This window comes from Podarcis gaigeae (genome assembly GCF_964106915.1).
Source record: "Podarcis gaigeae genome assembly, chromosome: 17".
NCBI classification, from domain to species: domain Eukaryota; kingdom Metazoa; phylum Chordata; class Lepidosauria; order Squamata; family Lacertidae; genus Podarcis; species Podarcis gaigeae.
Genome location: NC_139694.1, coordinates 7,533,818 through 7,551,193, shown reverse-complemented (window position 1 = coordinate 7,551,193; position 17,376 = coordinate 7,533,818). Strand labels below are relative to the sequence as shown.

Sequence of the window (17,376 nt, the reverse complement as noted above, 5' to 3'; positions counted from 1 at the left end):
ATGGAGTGAATGCAGGCTGCGCAGCTATCCCAGAAGCCAGAACAGCAAGAGGGATTGCTGCTTTCACTGTGCAGTGATCCCTCTTGCTGTTCTGGCTTCTGAGATTCAGAATTTTTTTTTCTTGTTTTCCTCCTCCAAAAACTAGGTGCGTCTTGTGGTCTGGTGCATCTTGTAGAGCGAAAAATACGGTATATTTTTGCCGACTTAAGGGCTAGAAATTTGTATGAAAAATAAAATCCAAAATACTGAGGACATTAGGAAGCTGGATTTTGTGCTTTTGAGAAACACACAGCCCTACCAATTTTTTGAGTCAGTCTTGTTGCATGATGTGTTTATCCTGTGTATATTTTGGTATTGTAGATGGCACTGAGACCTAATTTATTTGTTTATGTGCTCCTTCCTAGAGAAGAAGACTACACAAAGACTATGTACCCACCTCTAGAGTCTACCAATGTCTGTGAGCTTCACGATTCTGATGGGAAAAAGGTTAACCTCATCTGTGATGCAATGAGAACAGCCATGGAGAACATCAGTACTACCAAGTATTCAACATATCATTCTAGAATACCTCTGTATATAGAAGCCATAGAACCCTGATAGAACTCTGATAGGAGTGCTGGGTCTATACAGAAAGGAAGGAGCTTGACTCTTAATAACAGGACTACCAGATCACCAGAGTTGTGAGGAAGGAGGAAATTTATTTCCCCCCGCATCCACCAAAAATCCTCGGAGCTTGGGGTTCAGGGTATGTGGGAAGAGGAGGGAATGCAGCTTCTGACTTAAGGAGTGGTGAGTGTTTCCTCTCTCCTTTCTCAGGGTCTAGAGCAGGGTTTCCCAAACTTGGGTCTCCAGCTGTTGTTGGACTACAACTCCCATCATCCCAGTGGCCAGGGATGATGGGAATTGTAGTTCAAAAACAGCTGGAGACCCAAGTTAGGGAAACCCTGGTCTAGAGACTGTGACTCCTTATGGTGCCAGTAAGAGGAGCAGAATTGGCTCTTTCCATTTGCTCTTTTCATTCCAATTTACCTCAGTCATGGACAGAAGGGCCGGGAGATAATGAAATAATTTTCAACCCAGACTTCCTCTCTATCCCTTTAAAAACAGCTTCTTTGCTAAAAAGGGGTGTGGGGTGTTATAGGAGCTGAAGAAAGGAGCTAGGCATCTAAATCTCTTCTCTTCTACTTTTAAGCAAAATATGGGAGAAATGAACAACTACCTAAAGTCCAGAGGTTTTAACACCCATCTTTCCCCCCTGTCCTCTTTAGATACTGTTTGTCCATACTGACCTCTCATGTGAAAAAGAGCCCCCCAGAACTGGAAACAGCTCTGCAGAGAATTCGTAAACTTCGAGGTACATTATTAGGGTCGAATTGATTGAACACATGTTATGGGGCTTAAAACTGGTGGAGTGGGGCCTTGTAAAGGTTGTCAGCGGTATCTGCATTTAGCAGGGGGTGTTTGGGCTCATGACTCACTCCTTTGGAGTTTCACCAAATGCTGGACTCATGTTTCCAAGATTTATTTTTTTTAAGGAACAATGACGGCAAGAAACTTGCTTATTGTACAGTAAAGCTCAGTTTCTCATGCAATTACCGTCTTTTTTGCTCCATAAGATGCGCTTTTTTCCTCCTAAAAAGTAAGGGGAAATGTGTGTGCGTCTTATGGAGCGAATGCAGGCTGCACAGCTATCGCTGAACCCAGGAGAACAAGAGGGAGAGATGCGCAGCTCTCACCCTTGCTGTGCTGGGTTCAGCAGAGCAGCGCAGCGCCACTTCAGCGAAGCGGGAGGAGGAACGGAAGGGAGCCCTTATGGAGCCCCTTCCGTCCCTCATCCTGCTTCGCTGGGAAGCCAGCAGAGCAAGAGCCACTGTGCAGCTCTTGCTCTTGCTGTGCTGGCTTCAGCAATAGCTGCACAGCTTGCTCTGGCTTTTCAGGGAGGTGGGAGAAGGGACGGAGGGCAGCCTGTCAGTCCCTTCTCCCACCTCCCAGAAAAGCCAGCAAGAGCTGCTCTATCTTTAAAGAGGCTTGCTGAGCAAGCATGTCTGTGGCTCTTGCTGGCTTTTCTTGTTTTCCTCCTCTAAAAACTAGGTGCGTCTTATGGTCGGGTGCGTCTTATAGAGCGAAAAATACGGTAATCTGTGCTGATAGTGCTTGCTTGTTAAACAAGTCCATATGTTTCTGTGCAACATCTTCTTTAGACATCATCTGATTCAGCAGTTGCATTTTGAAAGTCTTTTTAATAATAATAATAATTTTAAACTGCAGAGCAACCTTCAATAACTGCTGGATCTGTGAGTGCAGAAGAAGCTCTCAAATACCTGCTGTACTTGGTAGATGTCAATGAGTTGTATGATCATTCTCTGGGGACATACGATTTCAATTTAGTCATCATGGTTGCTGAGAAGTCTCAGAAGGTAATTTTGTGTTTTGTTTTCCCATAGCCCATCTACTGCCCTGTCCTAGATGTTGGAACAAAAATAAAATAAAATTTAAAAAAATCACTGCTTTATCAAAATGCTCTCTCAAGGGGAGAGCCAGTGTGGTGTATGATAAGAGCACTGGACCTAAGACCTGGGAGACCCAGATTCGAATTCCCAGTCACTGCCTCTCAGCCTAAGCTGTTGGAGAAAAAAGTGGTATATAACTGCAAAATACACTCCCAAGAATTGCTTCTGCTACCCAAGCTCCTCCGCTGTCAATGGCTGTATGCACACTAAACCTTTTAAAGTACGACCGGAGCGCATTCCTTCCATCAAAGAATTCTGGGCACTGTGATTTACCCATCACAGAATTACAATTCCCAGCAGCGCTTAAGAAACTACAGTGCCCAGAATTGTTTGAGGGAGGAAATGGGCTTTAAAAGGTACAGTGTATACACAGCCGTAAGCTGTAATGGGATATGGGGTTGCTTGTGCGTAAGCGCCGAACCTCTCCAAGCTGAGTAGTTGGCTTAAAACTTTCCCTGACCGGACAGCCCTTACTTCGTGGCTGTCTTAATCACTGGCAGAATCCGTCAGTGGGCGTTTCCTGAATTTCTTCCAACATAAAAGCTCCTTGACACTGAGTCTCCGCCTAGATTCCCTGCGCGAAAGCTTTCTGCGCAGAGTGGGCGTCCCAAGGGTAGGTCCTGAGCTCTCTGCACTGGTCTCGCTGGAAGCGTCCCTGAGCCTTCCCTCCGCCGCCCCCTCCGCCTCTCCTTCCTCAGCGGAAGCTCTCCCTCTCTCCCTGCTGGTTCCCTCTCCAGCGTTGTCTGGGAGTCTTGCCACCACCCTAGGCTGCGATGGCAGTTCCCTGACATAAGCATACAGGGTTGTCCATTCTGTGCAGTTCCTACAGATCACACCTGTTTCTTAGTGCCAGTTCTTCTTTGCCTTCATTATCCTTTGCCTCATTTTCCCACACTGCTGTTTAAATTGTCTGTGGCAATCTCTCCCCAGCCTGGTGCCCTCCAGATATTGTTGGACTGCAACTCCCATCATCCCCAACAATTGGCCATGCTGGCAGGGGCTGCTGGGAACTAGAGTCCGGCAACATCTAAGGCTGGTCTGTGGTGACCCAAGTGGGGTGTCTTTGGAGAGTGTTCATGATGTTCCTTTGTCAGAAGTTGAGTCATGACATGAACAAAACCACCTGCGTCTTCTCAACGAATTGAATAAAATGACAGTGGGGACAAAAGAGGCCGAGAAAAGTGAGAGCCCCCAACACCCCCCCCAAAAAAAAGAAGGGAAGGAAGAAAAAAAAAAAGGAGACAACAATATTCATTAGAAAAAGTGAATGAGTTTACAACAAGAACACAAAATTTCTGAAAATAGAATGTGTCCTTTGACACAACAACAAGGCAAAAAGTTTCTGCTCAGATCTAGACTGCATTTTGTGGGGAGACTGTTCAAGCTGCCATTCCTTTGACAACTAGGCAACTGAAGCTCATGCCTTTCAAAAATAATTATTTTTTAATACCCTCTTTTTTTGGCAGGATCCTAAGGAATATCTCCCATTCTTAAACAAACTTAAGAAAATGGAAAACAATTACCAGAGATACTCTATAGATAAATATTTGAAGAGGTATTCAAAGGCTCTTCATCATCTCAGCAAATGTGGTAGGTACCCTGGCTGTGTGGTTTCTTGGGGGGGCGAAGATTCTTTTTGCCGCATCTTATATTTTCTAACTATAGCTGATTACCCAACAATAGTGGCTTCGTAAACTGATTATCTGAATGCAGCCAACATTTTCAGGATCTTTTCTTCCTGTCCGCCCTCAAGAGACTGAATGCTGGGCTAAATAGACCATAGATTTGAGGCTACGTATCTATATTTATTTTTTTTCTTTTGGAATAACTGGGGCTATAACTTGTTCCCCACTCCTCTCTCTCCAACTAAGATTTTTATGTTTGTCCTCAGGTAGCTCAAAAGTTTTGCTTTCACACTAGGACTTGCCTAGCCAAACCCCACTCTAGACAGCCCAGATTGGCTTATGCAGTTATGTGAAACCCGTTGCTTGCTTTCTTCCCAAGAAAGTGTATTTTGCTTTCCCCCTCAGGGCCAGAGCATTTTTCAGAGTTCCTGAACTTGGTGGTGGATCAGAACTTATTTAATGAAGCCTTGAAGCTATACATGCCAGACACCCAGGAGTACAAGGTGTGTGAAATACTTTCCCCATTGTTGTACCTTTTTCTTATTACAGTGGTACCTCGGGTTAAGTACTTAATTCGTTCTGGAGGTCCGTTCTTAACCTGAAACTGTTCTTAACCTGAAGCACCACTTTAGCTAATGGGGCCTCCCGCCGCGCCGCAGGAGCACGATTTCTGTTCTCATCCTGAAGCAAAGTTCTTAACCCAAGGTACTATTTCTGGGTTAGCGGAGTCTGTAACCTGAAGCGTATGTAACCTGAAGCGTATGTAACCCGAGGTACCACTGTACTACTTTATTACTTGTGAGAACAGCCTGCTCTACTGCAGTAATAAAAGGCAGGTTGCAGGCTAGACGTTGGCCAATAACTCCAAACCACTTCATCAATTTAAAAGCCAAGTCCCTTTTTCCTGTAGGGTGAACAGCTCTTCCTGCATATCAGTTAACTCAGTGGCTTCTCCTTCATGGTTTTATAAAGCTTTATTTCTAAAACAAGAAGTAAAATAACAGTTGCACACACCATCATAGCCTGTTATGCACAAGGTTCAACATTTAGTCAAGAGTCTGTGAGTGTGTGTTTTGTAATTCTGTTTCATTGGCTTAAAGAACATGTACAAAAAACAAACAAACAGGAAACAACAAAATGGAGTACTGTAAGCATCATGTTTCATTACAAATCCTAAAGAAGTATCACATGATAGAATTAGCAGGTATAAATGAAATCAATGAGAACATAAGGTCTCTTAGTCTGTCTTCTTGAGTCTCCCCAGAAGGAGACATGGGTGATTGGAGCTAGGAGAGTTATGGTAAAGATTTAGAAAAATAGTAGATGAGAGGGAACCAAACAACAATTTGTCTTTCTGAGCCACCCACCTTATTACCCTCAGATTTGCGTGGGCCATACTATGATATTTAACCTGTTTTGTCCAGCGCTCCTCAAGTCAGTGAATAATAATAATAACAATTAATGATAATAATAATTTATTCTTTATTCCCCGCCCATCTGGCTGGGTTTCCCCAGCCACTCTGGGCGGCTCCCACAGAATATTAATAATAAAAAGCGATAAAACACCAAACATTACAAACTTCCCTAAAGAGGACTGCCTTCAGATGTCTTCTAAAAGTCAAAAAGTTGTTTATCTCCTTGTCATCTGATGGGAGGGCGTTCCACAGGGCAGGCGCCACTACCAAGAAGGCCCTCTGCCTGGTTCCCTGTAACCTCACTTCTCGCAGTGACGGAACTGCCAGTGCAAAGTAGCCATCCGTCCCCCAACTCCAATTTGTTCCACCAGGCCTTTGGTCAGGGCGCAGCCTGACTCCTTCCTCTGGCAACCTGCATAGAATATTGCTTAATTGGTTGCCATTAATTTGATTTTAATTAATTTTTATAATGAATATTTTGAATGTGTGATTATTTGATTGTTTGATTATTTGATTATTGTTAGCCGCCCTGAGCCCGGCTTCGGCTGGGGAGGGCGGGATATAAATAAAAAAAATTATTATTATTATTATTATTATTATTATTATTATTATTATTATTATTATTATTATTATCATCTCTGCCTTGCAGACTGTTAGCTATGCTTATGGAGAACATTTGATCCAGAAGCATCTCCCTGAGCAAGCGGGGCTAATCTTCTTCCGCTGCGGTGCATTTGAGAAAGCGCTGGATGCCTTTTTGATCAGCGGTAATTGGCAGCTGGCCCTGACAGCAGCCGGCGAGCTTTGTTACACCGAAGACAAGCTGGCCAACCTGGCGAGGAGCATGGCAGGTGAGCATTCCGAAATGCATGCGGCCTCTCCTTTGTGCTGCTCCAGGGTTGCCACCTGTCCTCTTTTTCCAGGACACGTCCTCCTCCTCAGCAGTAAAATTTCTCTCTGGGTGGATTTTTTCAAGTTGCCAAAATGTCTCTGGCTATACAGTGGTACCTTGGGTTTTAAACTTAATCCGTTCCGGAAGTCCGTTCCAATACCAAAGCATCCCAAAGGCAAAGCACGCTTTCCCATAGAAAGTAACGCAAAATGGATTAATCCATTCCTAAAACAGCAATTTAACATGATTTTTTCAATCTAATGAGATCATTGATCCATAAAATGAAGGCAATAAACAATGTACTGCAGTCACACAATCAATCAATTCAGTAGCTGAACTGGGTTCCACGCAGTCACAAAAATAAACAAAAAAGAGCCGCAAAAACAAAAATGCTAAATAAATAGCAAAAACAAACAAACCTAAGTGTAACACTCAAAATGGAAGTGTGGCACTCAAATCGTCAGCATAACACTCAAAACAGAAATGTGGCACTCAAAACGGAAGCTTAACGCTCAAAACGGAGCACATTTGGCTTCCGAAAAACGTTTGCAAACCGGAACACTTACTTCCGGGTTTGCAGTGTTTGGGTTCCAAGCTGTTTGAGTACCAAGGTGTTTGAGAACCAAGGTACCACTGTACTTTTTGGACGAGACATTGACATAACTGGTGGTTGAAGTCTTGCTTTCCCACTAAGGAAGATTGGCAAATTAAGTTAATGGAGTACGTGGAAATGGCTAAATTAACTGGGAAACTTAGAAATCAAGATGACAACAAATATAAAAAACAATGGGAAATGTTTATTGCATATTTACAGAAGCAATGTATGCAAGTTAATATATTAGCAGGATTTTTTTTTTAAAAAAACCCACTTGTAATGTTATATATAATGTGTAAACTTGGAGGTCATTAGAGATGAAGATTTTATTGACATTTGTTAATGAAGATAATGCAAAGGAACCAGGGGATGGAGTGGAGGAAAGTTGAGGGATTCAAGTAATCCTATAATGTGGATTTAAAATCGATTGTTTATATAGTTGTTTTAAATGTTTTAGCTTATGTGTGTCTTTTAATGCAATGATTTTATTTTTATTTTTTTGTGGAAATTGTGTGTGTGTGTGTGTGTGTGTGTGTGTGTGTGTGTGTGTGTGTGTGAAGACTTGCTTTCCTCTTCTCTTCACCTGCCCCCCTCAGCAATATATCACAGCTTCTATAGCCTACATATAGTCGGGGTATTTAAAATGAGAGTTGTCATAGCGTCCACTTTTTTGCTCTTCAAAATATGGCAACCCTACGTCCCGGCTGCAGGTTAGATCCATAACATGGCCTGTGTCTCTTGTACACTCAAGGCCTGTTCAGATTATGCATTCTGCCCGAGCTTCTAGTTGGGAAGAGATGGGGAGGAAGCCTCAGGCCTGGGTGCCCTCCTTCTCTCCACAGAATATTGGATTTCCTGGTTCGTTTTCTACTTTCTCTTAAGGGAGAGATAGGAGCATGATAGCCTGAGGGCCATTCTCAGTCTTACCCTGAATTTAATCCTGACAGAAGATTACAGAAGAAGCCCTTGGAAACCAAAAGGAGTTTTGAGACAGAGCACCCTGAAGTTAGATCAAGAAAGACAGCATCTTAAAAAGCAGAGACATCACCTCCTGACAAAGGTCCATATAGCTACAGCTTTGGTTTTCCCAGTAGTGATGTGTGGCAGTGAGAGCTGGACCATAAAGAAGGCTGATCGCCGAAGAATTGATGCTTTTGAAATATGGTGCTGGAGGAGACTCTTGAGAGTCCCATGGACTGCAAGAAGATCGAACGTATCCATTCTTCAGGAAATCAGCCCTGAGTGCTCACTGGAAGGACAGATCGTGAAGCTGAGGCTCCAATACTTTGGCCACCTCATGAGAAGAGAAGACTCCCTGGAAAAGACCCTGATGTTGGGAAAGATGGAGGGCACAAGGAGAAGGGGACGACAGAGGACGAGATGGTTGGACAGTGTTCTCGAAGCTACCAGCATGAGTTTGACCAAACTGCTGGAGGCAGTGGAAGACAGAAGTGCCTGGTGTGCTCTGGTCCATAGGGGCACGAAGAGTCGGACACGGCTAAACAACAACAACAACCCTGAAGTTGGAAATAGTACAGCACTTCAAATGCCCTGCACAGCCAACTTTCCTTCCATTTTATCTGCTTCTCTTCCCTTCTTTGCCATTCTCAATTTTTTGCCAAACCTCCCCCCTACACACACACTGCTGAATTCCTTGAAGCCCAAATAGTGAGACCAAGTATTCATTAATGCAGATTAAATCCGTGCGGCAGTTTTGACTTGCATAAGTCTGTACAAAGAGTGGGGTTGCTATGGTGCAGAAATTTATACGCCAGTTACACTTCGTATCAGGATGCTGTTGTTTATATCATTTAACCAGGCAATATGAATGAATGGAATCCCTTGCTGCTGCTGGCTTGATCTAATTTAAGGACTGGCGTCTTTAATTAACGGGGATCACATACAAGGAGGAAATCAGAACCCGCAATATATTAAAGCAATAACACAGGCAGGGTTTATTTTACAAAGAAGTGTTTCTTTTTTCTTCTCCCTCCCCCCCCCCCAAAAAAAAATTAAATTAAATTCTCTTCCTTCTTTCAGGGAAATTTGCTGAAAAAAGGAAGTATGCAGACGCAGCAATACTCCTGGAACAATATGCCAAGGTATAGCCTAAATTTCAGATGAAGGGCAGTACGGTGGTACCTCAGGTTGCATACGCTTCAGGTTACACACTCCGCTAACCCAGAAATCATGCTTCAGGTTAAGAACTTTGCTTCAGGATGAGAACAGAAATCATGCTCCGGCGGCACGGCAGCAGCAGGAGGCCCCATTAGCTCAAGTGGTGCTTCAGGTTAAGAACAGTTTCAGGTCAAGAACAGACCTCCGGAACGAATTAAGTACTTAACCCGAGGTACCACTGTATACAAATTTAATAATAATAATAATTTCTCTTCTTCCACCCCCGCTGCTTGTTGCTCAGATTCCCAGCTTACTACCCCTGTGTTTCTTTGTGCTGTCTGGCCTGGGTACTAAAGACAGCCATTATGGGACAGCAGTCAGGGTGTCAGACTAGGACCTGGGAAACAGGGGTTTGAATCTCCACATAGCCATAAAGCTCACTGGTTTACCTCAGGACAGTCCCTGCATCTCAGACAAACCTACCTTACAGGGTTGTTTTGAGCATAATAGAGGGGGCGGGAATGATGTGTGCCATCTTCAGCTTCTTGGAGGGTAGGCGGGATATAAATGAAATACATAGTGCAATAATTGGCCAACTAACAACCAGTGAGCTAGATCCTGCCCCCGGCAAATTAAAATCAATGTGTGTGAGAAATGTTCAGTACTCCCCTTTACCTTCCAGTGTAATTATATTTTGTAGTTTGTTATACTTTCCCTCTAGGATTTTGTTTGTAAAGCCCTGACTGTTGTGCACGTCATCATAATTCTTAAGTTTATTAATCACTTTGCTTTTTTAATTTTTTTTTGCTTTTTATATGCTGTGCTCTCTTATTTTACTACTATCTGTAAATCGCTTTAAAATTGTTTTTGACAAAGTAATAATCATAAACGAATAAGAATAAAAATGTGCATTCCACCCTCGAGACCATTCCATTGTAACTATCCAACCTCCCAAAATTTCAACACCTCTTGCGATGATTTGACCCCTCTCCGTTTTAACAGTCAAAATTCTGCAAACACCCTCCATATCTCCTCAGAATCATTTCTCCTGCATATTCCCCGTCTTACCTTAATGGCACGTGTTAATTTATCATTCTTAGCTATATCCCACACCTCTTTATGCCATTCTTCTATTTTATATTCTGCTTGCCCCTTCCACTTCCTAGCTATCATAATGTGTGCAGCTGTCAATAAATTTGTGAGCAAGTCCTTCATAGTCTGCAAACCTTCCACTCCATCGTAAATGGATAATAATGCTACCTTTGGACTTTTGGTCAGCTTTAACCCAGTGATTTCTGTTGTCTCCTTAAACACACTTTGCAATAATAATAATAATAATAATGTACATATTTACACCCTCACCACATGTGAACATAATTTCCTGTTTTCTGTAAATCGCTTTGAGGCATGTGTAAAGCGACAAATAAACATAAAAATAGAAGGCAGAAAATGCTTTGCTTCCCTTTTTCCAGGATTATGAAGAGGCCATCCTTCTTCTCCTGGAAGGGACCACTTGGGATGAAGCCCTAAGACTGGTGAGATCCTTCAAAACATGAACCCATTTTCGTTACCTGCCTGTTGAACGAATTTGTGTTTGTCACTCAACAACAACCTTGATGTGGGCTTTTATGTCCCTTCTCTTTTTCCTCTGTCTCCCAGATTTACAAATATAACAGGACTGACATTCTGGAGACCAACTTCAGACCATCTCTGCTGGAAGGTAAAACTTACCACTTCATGTTTGCTGGAATGCTCTCAGAAGTGCAGGGCTGCTGGGATTCCCGGTGTTCTAGGAAGACAGGGATACTGGGGTGTGGGACTCTACTGGTCTGAGATCAGCACTTGTGCAAGGATATTGATAAATGTTGTCTTGGTATGCAGAAGCAACTTCAGACTGCAGGTGGGAAATTGTGTGTTCAAATGTTTCCTTTGGGCAAAGCAAACCTTCCTGTGCATGGAAAGCTAGTGTTTCCCAACCTTGGGTCTCCAGCTATTTTTGGACTACAACTCCCATCATCCCTTGCTAGCAAGACCAATGGTCAGGGATGATGGGAATTGTAGTCCAACAGCAGCTGGAGACCCAAGGTTGGGAAACACTGCTAGAGAACTGTTTCTAGATGAAATTCTGCCTTCTCTTTTAGTGGGGTTGGGTAGGATTCAGCCTTTTTAATGTTAGACAAGCACTTTTAGGTAATCCCCCCCCTTGTTTTTTTCTTTTCTTTTTTTAGAAATATTGGTTTTACAAAATAGATCACACAATTAACATTTTAAAACATTTTTTTTAAAAAATAAAACAAGATTCTTCCGAATCTTGGAACTTCCCTCCTCCCCACCCTGGGTCCTTTGAATATCTTTTATATATATATATATATATATATATATATATATATATATGCAGGTTTTGGTGTCCTCGGGTGTCTTCCCGTGTAAAAGTTGGGGTGTCTAGGCGACGTTTCGACGAGGTCTCACTCGTCATCTTCAGGCTGGTGCTTTCGGCTTCTTGTTACTGGAACAGAGCGGGATCTCAATGTTTGAGTTCCTATAAATACTGTAGAGGGGGTGTGGTGTCTAGCCTCCAATGTTCTGGGCAGAGAGGAAGTTCCCAGGCTAGTGTGCCTTTTCTTCTTTTGTTCCTTAATTACTTGAGAGATACTTAAGGAACTTAAGGATACTTAAGATAATTAAGGAACAAAAGAAGAAAAGGCACACTAGCCTGGGAACTTCCTCTCTGCCCAGAACATTGGAGGCTAGACACCACACCCCCTCTACAGTATTTATAGGAACTCAAACATTGAGATCCCGCTCTGTTCCAGTAACAAGAAGCCGAAAGCACCAGCCTGAAGATGACGAGTGAGACCTCGTCGAAACGTCGCCTAGACACCCCAACGGGAAGACACCCGAGGACACCAAAACCTGCATTCCTGTACCCGTGAAAATCTACGAAAGCATATATATATATATATATATATATATAATTTTATTAATTTTCCAGAAATAACAAACTTATACAATAACAATATATATTCATTTCCAAATATTTAAAGAGTCGACTTCCCCCTAAACCCTTCCTTGGTTACTTTGTGTTTCTTCACGCCGCATGACCTCTGTAGAGGGCCTTTAAATATCTTAATTAACTGCATATTATAGTTCATCCGCATTTTAGTCCTCCAATATATCCAAAGCCTTTGTAACGTTGCAAGAGTTATTCAAAGCCTGCCAAAGAGTTCAAGTGTTTACTGTGTTCTTTTAAATATAATTGATATTTGTCCCATTCTCTATTGAAGTTTTGATCCTCCTGGTTTCTGATTTTCCCAGCCAATCTCACCATCTCTGCATAGTCAAGTAGTTTCATCTTCCAGTCCGCCTATTCCCTTGTTTTTCCAGTGTATTCGGCTCTCACATGATTTGCATTTTATGGGTTTGTGTAAGCCACTTTGAGAGACACCTTTCTGAAAAGCAATGAATAAAAGTGCCAGGATAATAATCATCATCATCATCATCATCATCATCATCATTTATTATTTATACCCCGCCCATCTGGCTGGGCCTCCCCAGCCACTCTGGGCGGCTTCCATAAAAACCAAAAATACAATAAAATATCACACGTTAAAAACTTCCCTGAACAGGGCTGCCTTAAGATGTCTTCTGAATGTCAGGTAGTTGTTTATCGCTTTGACATCTGCTGGAAGGGCGTTCCACAGGGTGGGCGCCACTACCGAGAAGGCCCTCTGCCTGGTTCCCTGTAGCTTTGCTTCTCGCAATGAGGGAACCGCCAGAAGGCCCTCGGCGCTGGACCTCAGCGTCCGGGCAGAATGATGGGGGTGGAGACGCTCCTTCAGGTATACTGGACCGAGGCCGTTTAGGGCTTTAAAGGTCAGCACCAACACTTTGAATTGTGCTCGGAAACATACTGGGAGCCAATGTAGGTCTTTCAAGACCGGTGTTATATGGTCTCGGCGGCCGCTCCCAGTCACCAGTCTAGCTGCCAGGTGTGTACACCTGGGAAGATTCACCTTGACAACCTGCCTTCAGCTTGTACAGTGCTGTCTTCTTGATATGGGGTTTTTCCTTGCTTAGACAAAGTTTTTAATGTGCTTGCGTCAGTTTTACTGCAAAATGCTTCTTCCCCTGTTGTCGCCCTCAATAGTTCAGAAAAATCATTTGGCGTTCCTGGAGACTCAGAAAGCAGCATTTTCTTGCCATCAGAAGCGCCTTTCTGTGGTCAGAGAGCTGAAGCAGCAAGCCCGGAATGAGATGCTGGGTATGCAATGGTCTTGTGTCCTGTCACAGATTAGCTCCTGGGCTCAAGCTGGGTTTTGAGATAGACTTAGTTCATGTAAGATAAAGCTATCAATGGCTACTACTCATGCTGCCTCCAGGTTCACAGGCAATATTATCTCCTGAATGCCTGGTGCTAGGAATAAACAACTGGGTGGAGAGGGTCGCTGTTGCCTCTATGCCATGTTCATAGGGAGTCAGTGTGGTGTAGTGGTTAAGAGCGGTAGTCTCGTAATCTGGTGAACCAGGTTTGCTTCCCTGCTCCTCCACATGCAGCTGCTGGGTGACCTTGGGCTAGTCACACTTCTCTGAAGTCTCTCAGCCTCCCTCACCTCACAGAGTGTTTGTTGTGGGGGAGGAAGGGAAAGGAGAATGTTAGCTGCTTTGAGACTCCTTCCAATAGTGATAGAGCGGGATACCAAATCCAAACTCTTCTTCTTCTTCTTCTTCTTCTTCTTCTTCTTCTTCTTCTTCTTCTTCTTCTTCAGCAGCTTCCCAGAGGCATATGGGTAGTCACTGTTGGGAAGAGGAGGCTGAACTGGATAAGCCTTATAGCAGCAAGGAGTCAGTGTATGTTCTTATGGACTAGCACCATGGAGGCCAAAGTTTGAATTGCAGGTCTATGATTATATCCCATCAATTTCGTCCCAGGTTCAAATCATGTCTCACTTGTGGAGCGACTTTGCAAAGTCACTCTCTCCCTGCTTTTGGGCTTCCCTTTGTGAGATGGAACAGCAATAACTAGCTGTCTGGCAGAATTGTTTTGGAGAAAAAGGCCCGTCAGAGATTGCCAGGTGTCATAGAAATACTGTTGTGGGGAGGATTTAGGAGGTGGTATGGGGGATGTTTTGTTCCTTCTCCTCCTGATCCAAGTGACCGACTTTTGCAGATCTCGAATTGCCAAACTGCCCAGAATCGGATCTCTTTTCTGATGCCAGCAGCATGGTGACAGCTAGCGACGCCAGTTCCAAATACACTCACAGTAACTCGAGAATATCTGCGTATGTACTTTGCCCTCACATCAGCTTTTCAACGGCCTGGTTCAAGTGGGAAGGTTTGGAATTATGTTTGCACAAATGGAGGTTGTGCCTGGTTCTCTTTTGCAGATCCTATTTATTTGATCATCTGCATTAGGGCTTTGATCACCAAGCAGACCAAAAAGTAATTGCTTCATCCATGCAACATTTTAACCTGAAGGGTTGCCTAATTTCACCTGTAAGGAACATTGTTATCAGAAGTGTATGTGTAATTTCAATGTTACATCTCTCTTCGTGTTTTATGTGTTGTGCTGATGACAACCAAGCACACACACTCTATAAGTGTGAAAGTCCAGCTGTTAGGTGGTACTGAGTATATACTGTATTTTTTGCCCTATAGGACGCACTTTCTCCCCTCCAAAAATGAAAGGGAAATGTGTGTGCATCCTATGGGGCGAATGCAGGCTTTCACTGAAGCCTGGAGAGCGAGAGGGGTCGGTGCGCACCGACCCCTCTCGCTCTCCAGGCTTCGCGCACTTCTCCGCAAGCAGCGGGAGCCTAGCGCTGGGCTCCCGCTGCTTGCGGAGAGTTGCCTGCATGCCGAAGCCTGCGTGCGCTGAGCTCAGCGCGTTCAGGCTTCGCGGACCTCTCCACAAGCAGCGGGAGCCAGTGCTAGGCTCCCACGGCTTGCAGAGAGCTGCCTGTTTGGGAGCTGGGGTCGGGGGAAGCTCTGGCCTCCCCCGCCCCAGCCCCGCGCCTGGGGGGGAAATAATTTTTTCCCCTTTATTCCCCCCCAAAAAAACCTAGGTGCGCCTTATGGGACGGTGCGTCCTATAGGGCGAAGAATACGGTACTTGGCTATATACTTGGGTTGTATGGTTAAACACATGCTCCCCATTTGCAGACCTGTGGTGCCCTAATAATAATAATAATAATAATAATAATAATAATAATAATAATAATAATAATTTATTATTTCTACCCCACCCATCTGGCTGGGCTTCCCCAGCCACTCTGGGCAGCTTCCAACAAAATATTAAAATACAGTAATGCATCAAACATTAAAACCTTCCCTAAAGAGGGCTGCCTTCAGATGTCTTCTAAAAGTCTGGTAGTTGTTGTTCTCTTTGACATCTGGTGGGAAGGTGTTCCACAGGGTGGGTGCCACTACCGAGAAGGCCCTCTGCCTGGTTCCCTGTAACTTGGCTTCTCGCAATGAGGGAACCGCCAGAAGGCCCTCAGCGCTGGACCTCAGTGTCCAGGATGAACAATGGGGGTGGAGACGCTCCTTCAGGTATACTGGACCGAGGCCGTTTAGGGCTTTAAAGGTCAGCACCAACACTTTGAATTGTGCTCGGAAACATACTTAGGAGCCAATGTAGGTCTTTCAAGACCGGTGTTCTGTGGTCTCGGCGGCTGCTCCCAGTCACCAGTCTAGCTGCCGCATTCTGGATTAGTTGTAGTTTCCGGGTCACCTTCAAAGGTAGCCCCATATAAATACATAAGATGGGTGGGTCGTCATTGTTCTCTCTTGCGCAGATTTCAGTGATCCTGCCTTTCTTTCTACCCCAGACGTTGAATATTCAGTGGTGGTGGGAAAATAGAGGAATAGGTAAATAGCAACAAGAGGTTGAAACTAAAAGCTAGTTCTCACTTAAGCAGTAAAACCGTCTTGTCCAGGGTTTCCCAAAGTTGAGTCTCCAGCTGTTTTTGGACTACAACTCCCATCATCCCTAGCTATTAGGACCAGTGGACAGGGATGATGGGAATTTGGTAGCTGGAGACCAAAGTTTGGGAAACTCTGCTTGAGGCTATACCATTTCAGCCTGCCTGTAGGTGCACATGATGGAATACTTCTCCTTACCACCCTATTCCTAAAACCAGTATCCTTTCACATAAAAAACTAGCACAGCCAGACCACAGGTTCTAGCTTCTTCCTAAAATGCTAGCTTTCCACAGTACATGTGGAGGCATTGACAACAAAACCAAGCTCTCCTCAATCTGCCTTTCCATTTATAGTTCCCCTCTTATTTCCTCCTTGTAAAACAGATTTCCCCCCCAAATTTGGGTCCATAGTTGTTGTTGGACTACAACTCCCATCATCCATGACCACAGGTCCTGTTAGCTAGGGATGATGGGAGTTGTAGTCCCAACAACAGCTGGGGACCCAAGTTTGAGGAGAAAAAGCTGCCCCCAAAGAACTCCAGCTTCACTGTTGTGTATAGATGTTTCATGGCATTTCATCTATTGTAGACGTTCGTCAAAGAATCGTCGCAAGGCAGAGCGTAAGAAACACAGCCTGAAGGAAGGGAGCCCCTTAGAGGATGTTGCACTCCTGGAAGTTTTAGGGGAAATAGTCCGGAGTATTGACAATCTAAAAGGTTAGTCACTGAGGTTCTTCGAACTTTGGATGCCGTCTGAAGGAAGAGGCTCAGAACCGATTTTGAAAAAGCCTGGGTTCGGGGGAAGGAGTGGGGAATGGAACCCCCACAAAGAGCAAGGAATTAACAATTTCTAGAGAGAGTTTCTAAATGCAGTGGCTTTGAATTATAGGCTGCCTTCATTAATGGATAAGCCTAAATGGCAGAATGACCAATAACAAAGTGAGTAAAACAAAAATGCATGGATCCAGGAGTACTGAGGCCAACGTTCATGTCGCTGCTGGAGAATTCTGATTTAAAGCTACTTGAAGAGGTTAACAATGAAAACCTGACACAGGCTAGCTAACTCAGTGAAGAAGCCTGAATTTTGAGGTGTTGAACTTTCTCTCTGTTATTGCTCTCAATATTCCCTGAAGATGAGCACCCCTAGCTTCTGACATGTCAGGACATAGTCCTTTACAGTGGTACCTCGGGTTACATACGCTTCAGGTTACAGACTCCGCTAACCCAGAAATAGTGCTTCAGGTTAAGAACTTTGCTTCAGGATGAGAACAGAAATTGTGCAGCGGTGGCACAGCGGCAGCA

General features: G+C 44.0%; 1 protein-coding gene across 2 annotated transcripts in view; it reads left to right on the top strand.

Annotated features, from left to right (window-relative positions):
- ELP1 (elongator acetyltransferase complex subunit 1) overlaps positions 1–17,376 on the top strand; it is a 192,582-nt gene that overhangs the window by 25,017 nt on the left and 150,189 nt on the right. Inside the window, exons 23-34 of one of the 2 annotated variants that reach the window (XM_083718414.1) lie at positions 405–542; positions 1,269–1,354; positions 2,269–2,417; positions 3,977–4,100; positions 4,541–4,638; positions 6,200–6,401; positions 9,078–9,139; positions 10,628–10,690; positions 10,815–10,875; positions 13,303–13,416; positions 14,323–14,434; positions 16,664–16,791. In XM_083718414.1, coding sequence (XP_083574540.1) covers positions 405–542; positions 1,269–1,354; positions 2,269–2,417; positions 3,977–4,100; positions 4,541–4,638; positions 6,200–6,401; positions 9,078–9,139; positions 10,628–10,690; positions 10,815–10,875; positions 13,303–13,416; positions 14,323–14,434; positions 16,664–16,791 — 1,337 coding nt within the window. Of the gene's footprint in view, positions 1–404; positions 543–1,268; positions 1,355–2,268; positions 2,418–3,976; positions 4,101–4,540; positions 4,639–6,199; positions 6,402–9,077; positions 9,140–10,627; positions 10,691–10,814; positions 10,876–13,302; positions 13,417–14,322; positions 14,480–16,663; positions 16,792–17,376 lie in introns of both variants that reach the window. The other variant, XM_083718415.1, reaches the window with a different exon arrangement.